The following is an 11,545-nucleotide window of genomic DNA, read 5'->3' on the forward strand; positions in this document are numbered from 1 at the left end:
TGGAGAGTGCTCCGGTACTCATCGCTGGTGAGGCCGCACCTCGAATACTGTGTTCAGTTTTGGGCCCCTCACTACGAGAAGGATGTTGAGATGTTGGAACGTGTCCAGAGAAGGGCAACGAGGCTGGTGAGGGGTCTGGAGAGGAAGTCTTCTGAGGAGCGGCTGAGGGGACTGGGGTTGTTTAGCCTGGAGAAAAGGAGGCTGAGGGGAGACCTCATTGCTCTCTACAACTACCTGAAAGGAGGTTGTAGGGAGGTGGGTGTCGGTCTCTTCTCCCAAGTAACAAGTGATAGGACAAGAGGAAATGGCCTCAAGTTGTGCTGTCGGTCTCTTCTCCCAAATAACTAGCGATAGGATGAGAGGAAATGGCCTCAAGTTGTGCCAGGGGAGGTTTAGATTGGACGTGAGGAAAAATGTCTTTACTGAAAGAGTGGTTAAACATTGGACCAGGCTGCCCAGGGAAGTGGTGGAGTCACCATCCCTGGAGGTACTTAAAAGACATGTAGACGTGGTGCTTAGGGACATGGTTTAGTGGTGGACTTGGGAGGGTTAGGTTTACAGTAGGACTCGATGATCCTAAGGGTCTTTTCCAACCTTAATGATTCTATGATTCTATGATTCTACTTTCAGTCTAATACATTCAGTTTGATGCCTCACTTCTAGTTTGAGGAGCACAACAAAAGAACATTTTCTATAGGAGATTAGACAAGGTACAACCTTATCAGCCTCCCTGTCTCTAGCTTTTCAAATCTAGCACTCACAGGACCAGTTCAGTCTCCAAAGCTGGTAAAACTTTTCCTTCTCTTGAGGTCGCTAGTTGTAGGTTTTGGTAATATGCCTACCTCTCTACTGGTAACTTGCTCAGCATAAAAAGGATTGTCATTGCTGAGTTCATCAAATAGCTGCTGGAAATAATCTCATTTGGCAGCTGATGGGACAACTTTTTTTTTTTTTTTAACCTGGGATCAATACAGCTGATGTTCTTTCAAATATCACAGGAAAAAAAAAAACAATTGTTAAAGCAAATCATTGTAGAGTCTGCAATTATCAGCATTATTTGCAGTCGTTTGCATTGTTTTCCTGACTACCTCTTTTTCCATCACGTCTTGGCTTTCTTCATCTATTTTGCCTCTGATGATGTTGGCATGATGGAAGTCATATTTTTCTCTGGTGTTAGTACTATTAGCTTCTGTGTAGTCAGCCATCTTTGCTAACAGAGTACCTTTAGGTGGTAAGTCTTGCAGTGAAGATATGTTAGGCATTCATTTGCTCCCAAAGTTTTCAGAAGTAGAAAAGGGCAAAAGCCAGAGATACAGTCCACTGTTACAGACAGAGAGAGTCTTGGAAAAGGAAATCTTTGCAGATGCATTTTACACCTAGCATAGAAAAATCTGTCTACCTACAAACTAATAAGATTAAAATAACAGTAGACCAAAGGAATTAACTCAAAACGTCATGAGAATCTTTACAAAGGAAACTGACCTATACTTTTACAATGGATATTACAAGCCCAGGGCAGCCATCATGCTTTGTGTAAGCTGGGATTGTCAGCTTCAGTATGAGCTTTTGTTTTAATAGTTTTGTCTTAACCAGAAGTAAGCTGATATCTGTCCTCCTGATTCAAGAAACCCAGAGAGCTGAGCACTTTGTAGCTGTTTAATGGGTCATAGCCACTGGTTTTCCTGCCTGTTAGTTTTACTGCAGTGTTTTTCCTTAGAATAGCATGTACCATGTTTGTTACTGAACTTGATTTGTTAGTATTGTAGTCTGAATCCCTGTTTCAGGCTATAAGCTAGGAAATAGAGGACCACCTAAATAAATGCACAGAAGAAGATGCAATTAGAAAAGTGAATGTGAAAGGTTTGAAATCTTCAGGCCATTCCAAAGGAAGACATTTCTTGACATTTCTCAGCTTACTGAACAGTGACGGCTAAGTTGATTTAGCTGCAGCAGTTTATAATGGCAGCATTTGACAGATGACTGCCCTGCTGGGGTCCCTGCAAACAAGGATGCACAGGCCTTAGTTCACATTAGCTTAAACTGTCCCTGAGGTGGGTTTAATAATTGCTGCTATGTCCTGCTCTGCATCCTCTATGTATGTGACAACTTTCAGAAGAAACTGTCCTGTGAGAGAGTAAAGTCTTTAAGTCACTGAAGGACCAGAGATTTGGAGCTTGGCGTCTTTTTTCTATCATGCTTACTTTCCACCTTGACAAGATGGTTTTTCAAATTAGGATGGATGTTCCCATTAAACAACAGGGTTTCAAAGTCAGTTGCCATTTAACAGAGTTTCATCAAAATGCTTCAGGTTAATGATATGGCCTCTTACCCATGCGCTGCACGGCCTGGACTGTGCCTGTTTGGCATTTCCTGGAATTGCAACTGTGCAGTGCTGTTCCCCCCATGCAATGGTATTCTCAAAGCACAGCACCTTTCTTTGGCACAGATGTTCCTCTCAGAGATCTGGGACAGGAAGAGAAAGGAGATCTGGCATCAACCTTTTCAGTCCCTTATACACACGTATATATCATCCATATCTTACAGTAATTTGAAGAAAGTTTACATTTCGATGGACAGCAATGCTAGAGGAAATTTGACTTGTCTGTTGTGGTTGTACTCAGTGCTCCTGATTCTGTGTGTCTACAGTGTAGAACATGGGGTCAGTTGTCGTATGGTTCCTTCATAATTAATGGGAAGAAGTGGCCACAGTTCAGTTCCTTGATTTTAGATGTCAGCTTTATGATGAAAATGATCATTCTCCAGCAGTGTGTTTTTCTTTATCAGTTCTCCATCTCTCAACAGAGGTGGTAGCTCAGAAATAGGTATCTAAGTTTGCATGTGTGTCCTTCTCTCAGAGCCCAGAATTTTCTTATTGTCTGCTTTTAATGAAGATACTTGACAATCTTTCTCCTTATATGTTTTCTCTTAAAGTGGAAGGTATAAAACTGGAACCTTTTTCTGTGAGAAATACACTGAGTTTGTCTTTATTCACTTAGTGCTTAATATTAGAAGATGGCAGTCCTTTAAGGAGGGAGCAGACAGAACAGCTTCTGTGGACTCAATATGATTCTACTTATATTGTAGGAACAATATGCTACTTATATAATGTTGGAAAACCAACATTACTTCAGAGGACTGCACCATTTGCTAGCCATAATTCTTCCATCCTAAAGCATCTCCTTTTCCAAAATGAGGATCCAGACTGAATTGTACAGAGTATTGCTAAAATGGTGGCAAAGGCTCTGCTCTGTCTCTTGATTCCAGAGGACCCTAGAGCTCTGAAATGATTAATCAAGAGGCAACTTGTCTCTGTTGGTAAAGAAACAACCTAGTCCCCCATACATACACTCTTGCTATTCATGCATTAAAAAAACAACAACAACAAAAAAAAAAACAACCCACAGTGACATAAATCCTAGAGTTGTCTTTAGAGTAAATAAAATTTAGGTTGGCATTCAAAATCTTCAGGTGACAGATTAGTAGGGCAATGACTCCAGGTCTCTGTTGCTTTTGCATGGCAGCATCTCTGAAACTAATTGGTTTGGGACTTAACGTTAAAGGATCTTCAGAAATATCTGACTTTTTTTGATTTTTGGATTCATACTAATCTGATTTATTTCCTGAAATCCTGAGTAAATATGTAGGGTTAATTGACAGAAATGTTTGAAAGAGGACACAAAGCAGGTAAATTCTTCTCATTCCCGTGTCTACAAAAGAGAAAGTAAAATTGAGGTCCTTCTCAACAAAAGCAGATACATTTCAAGCTCTCTGCTACAGGTAACAGTGCTGCCAAGAAAGAGTATTCCTGGCAGCATCCCTGAGAGCATTGCCAGCAGTTTGAGGGAGGCAATCCTTCCCCTCTCCTCAGCGCTGGTGAGACACATCTGGAATACTGTGTCCAGTTCTGTGCTCCCCAGTACCAGAGATGTATGGACTTACTGGAGCCAGCCCAGCAAAAGGCACCAACATATTCAGGGGCTAGAGCACATGATGTACAAAGAGAGGCCAAGAAAACTGGTCTTGTTCAGTCCGGCGAAGAGAAGAATCCACTGACTCCACAGTGGGACATGTGTGAAGGACAGAGATGGACTTCGCTGTTGGACTGTTTGGACTGAGAGTCTTTGTACATGTGACAGCATTGCTGGGACCTAATAGTTTTGGTATGGTTTGGGCAAAATGTACATGTAGAATGAGATACTATTATGATTACACATCTAGCTAGTTAGGTGGCTAGGAGGTAGGGATAGCTAAAATCTCTCTTTGGTGCCAAATGCTTGATTAGAAATGAAAGGCTGACCACAACTGGATTTTTGTAGAAACCTCTAGGACAAATGGAGACCATGAATTTTAGGCTCTATATTTTATTTTCTTGATACTTTTGTTACACAGGGCAGCTTTTATGTCCCATCTGAAAACTGCATGCAGCATGCATACAAATGGCATAAGGACCTCTGTATTCTGCTCTTGAATGCTCAAAGAGGACTCCACATGTACTACAGCCTCATAATGAAGGAGATTCCTGATTTACCACAGCTGAAGTTGGGTAAGTGAACAGACATTTAAAATCACTGAATATTTTACAGTGCTGCATTTTCAATACAGATTTTAGTACCAAAACTCCTGGGCTGTGCAGAGATTTTAGAGGATTTTTGTCCCTGTTTTCTGATTAGTGTTTATTTTGACACACCATTAACGATGACTACCTTCTCAGCTTATGCAAGTCCTTTTATAGGATGTGGCCTGATGTATAGAGGGGTAAAATGTTTTGATAAATTTCTCAAAATACTTGCCTTTCAGTGATTTTTGGCCTCAGTTGCTTTTTGAAGACTTGAACTTCCAGTTCTGAATTGCCATGCAATCTGGAGAAGACTCTAGCATATTTTTTCTTCTTGAGCAAACATTTTTTTTAAACTGAAAAGAAAAATCTGAAAGGTGATATAAGTGTTTTTGAAACATACTCCCTCATTTACAATTTGCAATGTATTTCTTCCATGCTAATTACATAATTACAACTTGCTCTTTAAATTGATTCTGCTTTTCTTCCTAATTCAATTGTTTAATAGATTTCCTGGGTTTGGCAGAAGCTTTTTTTGGCTGGTCAGGCCTGTTAGGTCCGATGTGCAACTGCTGGCTGGCTGGATTTGCGGGATGGAGCTCTGTAATTTGTGTTTAGTCGTGTTTGTAATGACAGCATGAGCTCCTGTGAAAATGAGGCACATTCCTGAATAATTCCTGCTCTCCCACCTGTTTCTTTGAATTTAAGGATTGTGGCTCACAATTTCACATCTGTGTTTCTGTGTCTTTGTATTTCTGTATACAGGTTTCAAAGTTATCAGTTTGTCATGTTGCAGAGATAATTATATTAGGAGAGTTGATTGCATTGGCCAGCAGATTTAAAAAGGGAGCAAAAAACATTTTCCAGTTTTACTGTATAGTGCTTATATACAAGAATTATCAAACATAATACATTATGTTTTACAGAATTATAGACTTGATAGCTCCTATTTTCCACTTCATGTCTTGTTCCCCAACATATATTTCCCTTCAAGATAACCTAAAACTCATAGGGTGGGAAGAGCACATACTGGTTTATTCAATCCAGCTACAAGAAAAAAAAATACAGCATTTTTATTTGCAATTTACGAGCTCTCAGACAGAATCCAACATGCAACAAAACTCACGCTTCAAGCATCTTGGTTATCAGGCACATATAATAGATAATTTGTCTCACCTGGACAGGCTTATAGGTTGGGAGATGGCAGAGTTATGTATGGTTGGTTCACCACAACTCGAGAACCACCACAGAGCACATATTGGCTTTCTAAATACAATTATTTTGGTTTTCAAATGACTACTGGTACTGAAGCAGGCACTTAATTTGCAAATGTACTTGTAACGCATGCAAATTTGCTAAATGCAAATACCCTTTTTAGCCTCTTGAGCAGAGTGCTATTTGCATCATTTTATTCGCAGTCTGAAAATCTACTGAAGATTTGGTTTTAGGGCTAATCTGACGCCTGTTGCAAAATTCAGCAAAATCCAGCAAAACCATGGGGTGTCAGATTCACCCAGTATGATGAATATAAGCAAATTTTTACATCTGTCTCCTTACAATCATTGGGGAGAAACAGACCCATTTAGGACAATAAAATATGTTACCCGACAAGTAGTGCTTTCTGCCTTGGGGTGACATGAACTGCACCTTGTACTTGCTCATTTTTCTCCACTCGACCAGGGGGAGAATGTAAATGACTCATTCAGTTGTAAACATCTATATTGGTCAGATTAATCTCGTCATAGTTTCTAAAGATAGTTAAGAGAAATCCAAGACTATAAATCTCTGCAGACTTTCTTAATTCTTTTTTCCAGCTCCCTGAGTAGTATATTAAAAAAAATAGTAGCCTAGTTTAGACATTAAAAGTGGGAATGATTCTTTCCCAAATTTCACCAGTTGAGGATGGGTCTTTTCAAGGCACTACCCATCTCAGTCTGTCCTTTCCCATTCCTTAGTACTATTTAAGAAGAGTCATTTGGGGATTGGGGAGGAGATTGGCCTGTTTGTTGTTCTGCTTTGTTTCTTTACAGATACTATTAGAAAGTTCTGCATTACAAAACCAAGCTGCCAAAGTTGAAAAGTTGATTTATGTCCTCCTTTGCCTTATAGTCTGTGGTGCATTTAAAGTGGAGTGTCCCTGTGCTGGATTCTCTTAGGACTACATCAAAGCACTGCTGCTTGCTCTAGGAGTGGAGAGGTACTTTACACTCCACAAGGTAGTACAGAGATGGCCAATCTTTTACTACTCAGGCATCTGGTATTGCTTACACAGTCCTGCGTAGCACAACAGGGAGAAACATTTATTGCACATCATTTGCTCAGACTTTGCAAAGGTGAGACTTTGCATTCAGTTCTGGAGTTGGCCATAAATACCAACGGCTAATAAGCAAACTTCTAGTAAAAGAGAGTGTAGACAATGAAAAGCCAAATTCTGTTGTCTTTGTCCTGACAACATTCCAGAACTTCTACAGGTTCTTAGTGGTCCAGGTTACATGAGCAGAAGTTGTACCTGCACCTGCACCAGTACAAGGTGGGCTGTGGAGTGCCCACATGCAAACAGAAACTTGTCTATCATTGGGAAGAATATAAAATGACCTATTTCTCACATGAATAAACAGCAGAGCATTAACATTTCACATCTACTGTTCTCAAACCTGATCTCTTTCTTTGTGTTTTTTCCCTAGAGGAGCTATCTGTGGAAGAGACATTATCTCAGCTTTGGACGGAGCTGCAGGTATTTTCTTCAACAGAATCTGCCCATATGTTTTTCAAATCCATTTTTCAAGTGCACTGAGACAGCCAAGTCACGTACCAGAGCGGGGAGAAAGGGAATTTGGTGCCATCAGAAAGTTTGTTGAATGTTTCTCTTCTACCAACAATTTCACATAATTTTGATTAATCACTTACAAGACGTTTCTGTCACTTCTAACAAGTCACCAGCTGGATTGCTTTAACATCCTTCAGTGAGCCTAGTCCTGAGTATCAGAGTATGCAGAAAAATATTATTTGGAGGTAGGTTGCACTAACAGCTTTTATGCTGACAGGAGAAAAGACACTTTGGCAGGTTGTACAACCATATATTTTCAAATAAAAATGCCTAAATATGTAGGGAGGCTCATGGGAGGAAAAAAGTGATTTTGACACAGAAGTGACTGAACTACTCTCTTGAACTTGCTTCTGCCATATTTATTTCAAGTGAGACACAAACAAGTCATTATGGGTGCCAGGAAGAAATACAAGCGTCAGCTGATCACTGGGGAAAATGCTTTATAATCAGAGATTCGATAGATTTTATTTGCTCAGTTTATTAGCAGGAGGGACAGCATAGGGAAGAATGACAAAGTAACAATTAACGGAGGGAAGCTGAAGCCAAACCAAACTGGAAGTGCATTCACACTCCATTTACGAATGGTGAGCTAAAGTTTGTCAAGAAAATCTTTGAAATGGCAAATTTCTTAATTTTAAGTAATGACTTTGATACTTTGCAAGGAATCTGATTTCATATAAATTTGATTTAGAAAAACATAAGTTATTGGGCTCAGCTCTACTAGATTTAGAAGCTGTAAGGGTACAGGAGGTCAGACAACATAATTTAGAATCTCCTTTGGACTTATTTGCTATAAGTCTGGGAAAGTCCATATTGGCTTCGCATACATCAGAAAATGCCAGCATTAATTTCTCTGTATTTTCTAATTCCTGTCTGATTCTTGTTCTCCCAAAAAGCTTATTGACTTGTTTTGCATGGCAATATTAATAAAGCCAGACTGCTTTGACTATTGTTTGAAAGCTGCTGGGAACAGTGTAGCAACAGATAGGTGAACACAAGAGCTCAAACATCTAGTTTTCTGGAGTGTTATAAAAACTTTGTTTTTCCTCTATGCCATGAAAACGTTTTGCTTTAGCATCCTGGGATGATAGCTTTCTATCCATCTATGCACAATTTGATGGTAAAGACAGTGAATTTGCAGAGACTCTCAAGACATACATGTTGAGATCTTGTACAGTTTTGGTGGGACATACGCGCAGCGTTGGCCATCACTGCAATGTAAGTGCTGAAGTCGTATGTACCTCTATATGGTGTAAAGATTAGTATTGGCAGTGCTCTCCCAGTATTTTGCCTCTAGGAGTTTGTGAACTGAAACCATTTCTTTTCAGCAGAACATAAGAAAAACAGTCATTTATAAAGGAAGAAAATGCTATTAAAAACCATACAGAGAGAAGCCTGTGGGGTTAGTCTCCTGTTGCCACTGTGTTACCAGAGCCAGGTCCATTTTCAAAATTAAATACAAAGAAAAAAAGGAAAAAAGTGAGTTTAACCTACCATAGCTTTGTATTCAACCCAAGAACACAGCAGATACTCAATGCAGGAGAAAGTGGAAGGGAATGTTTTTTAATTGTGTGATTGATTTGTAAAAAAACAAGCAAAAATAACTCCTCAAAAAACCCTCTCGATTTGTTTTGCGTGACAGTATTGTTAAAGTCAAACTACCCTGAGTCGGGCTTGAAAGGTGCAGTCATAGGGAACAGCCCAGCAGCAGGTATGTGAACGGAGTAGCCAGAATCACATTTGGTGATCATTTTAATTGCTGGGTTTTGCTCTGAGGAACTGAGTCCCTGGGATTTGACCTGCATCACTAGTTTTGCTAAGTTCTTGTCCTGTGTGTGGCAGTGCAATAAGACTCTCACAATTAGAAGTAGTCATTGCCTTTTCCTTCCTTCCTTCCTTCCTTCCTTCCTTCCTTCCTTCCTTCCTTCCTTCCTTCCTTCCTTCCTTCCATCCTACCATCCTTCCTTCCTTCCTTCTTTCCTATACGTTCAAAAGGTTAAGAACCAATAAACTAGAAAAATAGCTATCAATCATACACCTATACCTAGTATGGCTTACATTAGTAATGCATCTTCTTTGAAGACTGTGCTTTCAGTTTATGATGTAAAAGGCAGCTTACTAACTAACTAAATAAATAAATAAATAAAATTGACATACAGCATATAAAACTGAATGCAGTAAATAAAGTAGTGCCCTGACTCAGCAAAGAGAAATGTTTGGGCGGGATCTTTTGTCTACCAGTATCTCCCTCATTTTTCCAGTACCAGAATGGTTACTGGAGCTTGTGCCGTTTTGGACAAGTTGTTAAAACAGAATAGCACCCAAACAATGTAAACTCAGTGACAATATCTCTATTATCCACACACGCATTTTCTTTGTTTTTCTCTCTCACACAGACAATTTGTTTTTAATCATGGCTTAGTTTGCAGTGTCATCAATCTGGAAATTACCTGCATAATAAAATGTGAAAAATAAGCAGGCTTTCAGCTAGACTGCAGTCCTAACCAAAAAAAGACCTGGCCAAGAACTGATAAGTGATTCCTCTGGTATTATTTCTGGAGTATTTCTGGTAGCATTACCAGTTTCGTGGAAGCAGGTGGGAACCCTAGGAATAGATGAAGGCTCAGTCCTGTACTCTTTGTGCCAAAACATGGAGGTAAAATGCAATGTCTGTCTCTTGTTAAAGAAATTGTGAAACCAGGGAGATTGATATGCAAGACTTTGCTGCTGACATGCACTTCCTGGGCTGCAGAGCTTTAGCACAGAATTGCAGCCTAGAGCTGGAGGGCACAGAGAGCCCCAGCATGTCCTAGTGTGGGAGAGAAGCACCAGCAGACTCTGGGATGTCTGTTTTCATCATGTGTTGAGCACACAATGTTTTGGTTTGGGGTTTATTGTTCATTCCCCCCCACAATCACCCATCTGGTATCCTAGTGTGACATGGCTGAAAAGGCTTCTTTTGCTATCAGAAAGGAGATGATGGGCCATGGTTTATTATTTCAGAGGATCCAGCACCATCTGGTGGATAATTTGGAACCCACTTTGATTTTTTTTCCCAATTACTACATCTGCAATAAAGTGTCCGAAAAAATTGAGGCTGTTCCCACTTCTGGCTCTCCAATTGTGTAGCTGAGACCTTTTGCGCTAAAATATGTGGCTTTTAAAGAGTAAAAGCAAAAATCTCACCAGCTTTATTTGGGGTAAAATAACTGAAAATAGGAGTTTTAATAATTCCAAATCAAAAGGAATTTTGTTGTTGTTGTTGTTCCTAAAAGGACTTAATCTAACATACAAACTGATTTTCCTTCATGACACCTTCTTGATAACAAAAATGTCCTTTCTCTCCTCCAGCTGTTGAGCAATCCAGAGAAGATAGCAGAACAGATAAGCAAGGACCTTGCCTGGCTTTGCTCCCACCTCCTGGCCCTGTGGACCCAGTTCCTGGAGGTGGCAACGCTCCATCCAGAAGTCACAGCTTATCTGACTCAGGAACATCACATGCTAAGGGTAAAGTTAAGAAGTTAAAAGCAAGTTCAGTAATAATAACCTCCTGATAGACATTAATGATTTATCTGGACATATATTTCCAGTACTGTTCTGTCCATATGAGTATTTACCTGAAATGGGGTGAGCAGGGCAAGAGGTGAAGAAGAGGTGAAGCCCAGGATTTTAAATTACAGATTTCAATTTCTGGAATGAAAGCTGTTGCTTTTATGGGACACAGGATCCTGTGTAAAATGAGTGCACTTTGAACACCAGAATCAGATCATGGAACAGGAGGTTGGTGGGAAGAGGTAGATATCGTCAGTACTTGCTAGATATCCATAAAGCATAAACATTTGTTTTAAAAAGCACAAGCATCACAATGACAAATAACCAAAAAGATGATTTTATCTCAACTTTGTTCACAAAACTACCATGAGGAATATAGATTTGTTCTCTTCACTATGTCACACACATATATATATAGATAGTTCTTGCCTTTCTTCTAGGGAGGTGCAGACAACAAAATATTAATAATGTTCATGTGGAAACTACTTCTTGTATTTAGAATCATAGAATCATAGAATCATTAAGGTTGGAAGAGACCTCTAAGATCATCGAGTCCGACCGTCAACCCAGCACCACCATGCCCACTAAACCATGTCCCTAACCGCCTCATC

General features: G+C 39.8%; 1 protein-coding gene across 1 annotated transcript in view; it reads left to right on the forward strand.

Annotated features, from left to right (window-relative positions):
* FAM135B (family with sequence similarity 135, member B) overlaps nt 1–11,545 on the forward strand; it is a 156,530-nt gene that overhangs the window by 123,259 nt on the left and 21,726 nt on the right. Inside the window, exons 7-9 of the mRNA XM_009320931.1 lie at nt 4,390–4,543; nt 7,240–7,289; nt 10,734–10,889. Coding sequence (XP_009319206.1) covers nt 4,390–4,543; nt 7,240–7,289; nt 10,734–10,889 — 360 coding nt within the window. The remainder of the gene's footprint in view (nt 1–4,389; nt 4,544–7,239; nt 7,290–10,733; nt 10,890–11,545) is intronic.

Source organism: Pygoscelis adeliae, unplaced genomic scaffold (assembly GCF_000699105.1).
Source record: "Pygoscelis adeliae isolate BGI_AS28 unplaced genomic scaffold, ASM69910v1 Scaffold342, whole genome shotgun sequence".
Lineage (NCBI taxonomy): Eukaryota > Metazoa > Chordata > Aves > Sphenisciformes > Spheniscidae > Pygoscelis > Pygoscelis adeliae.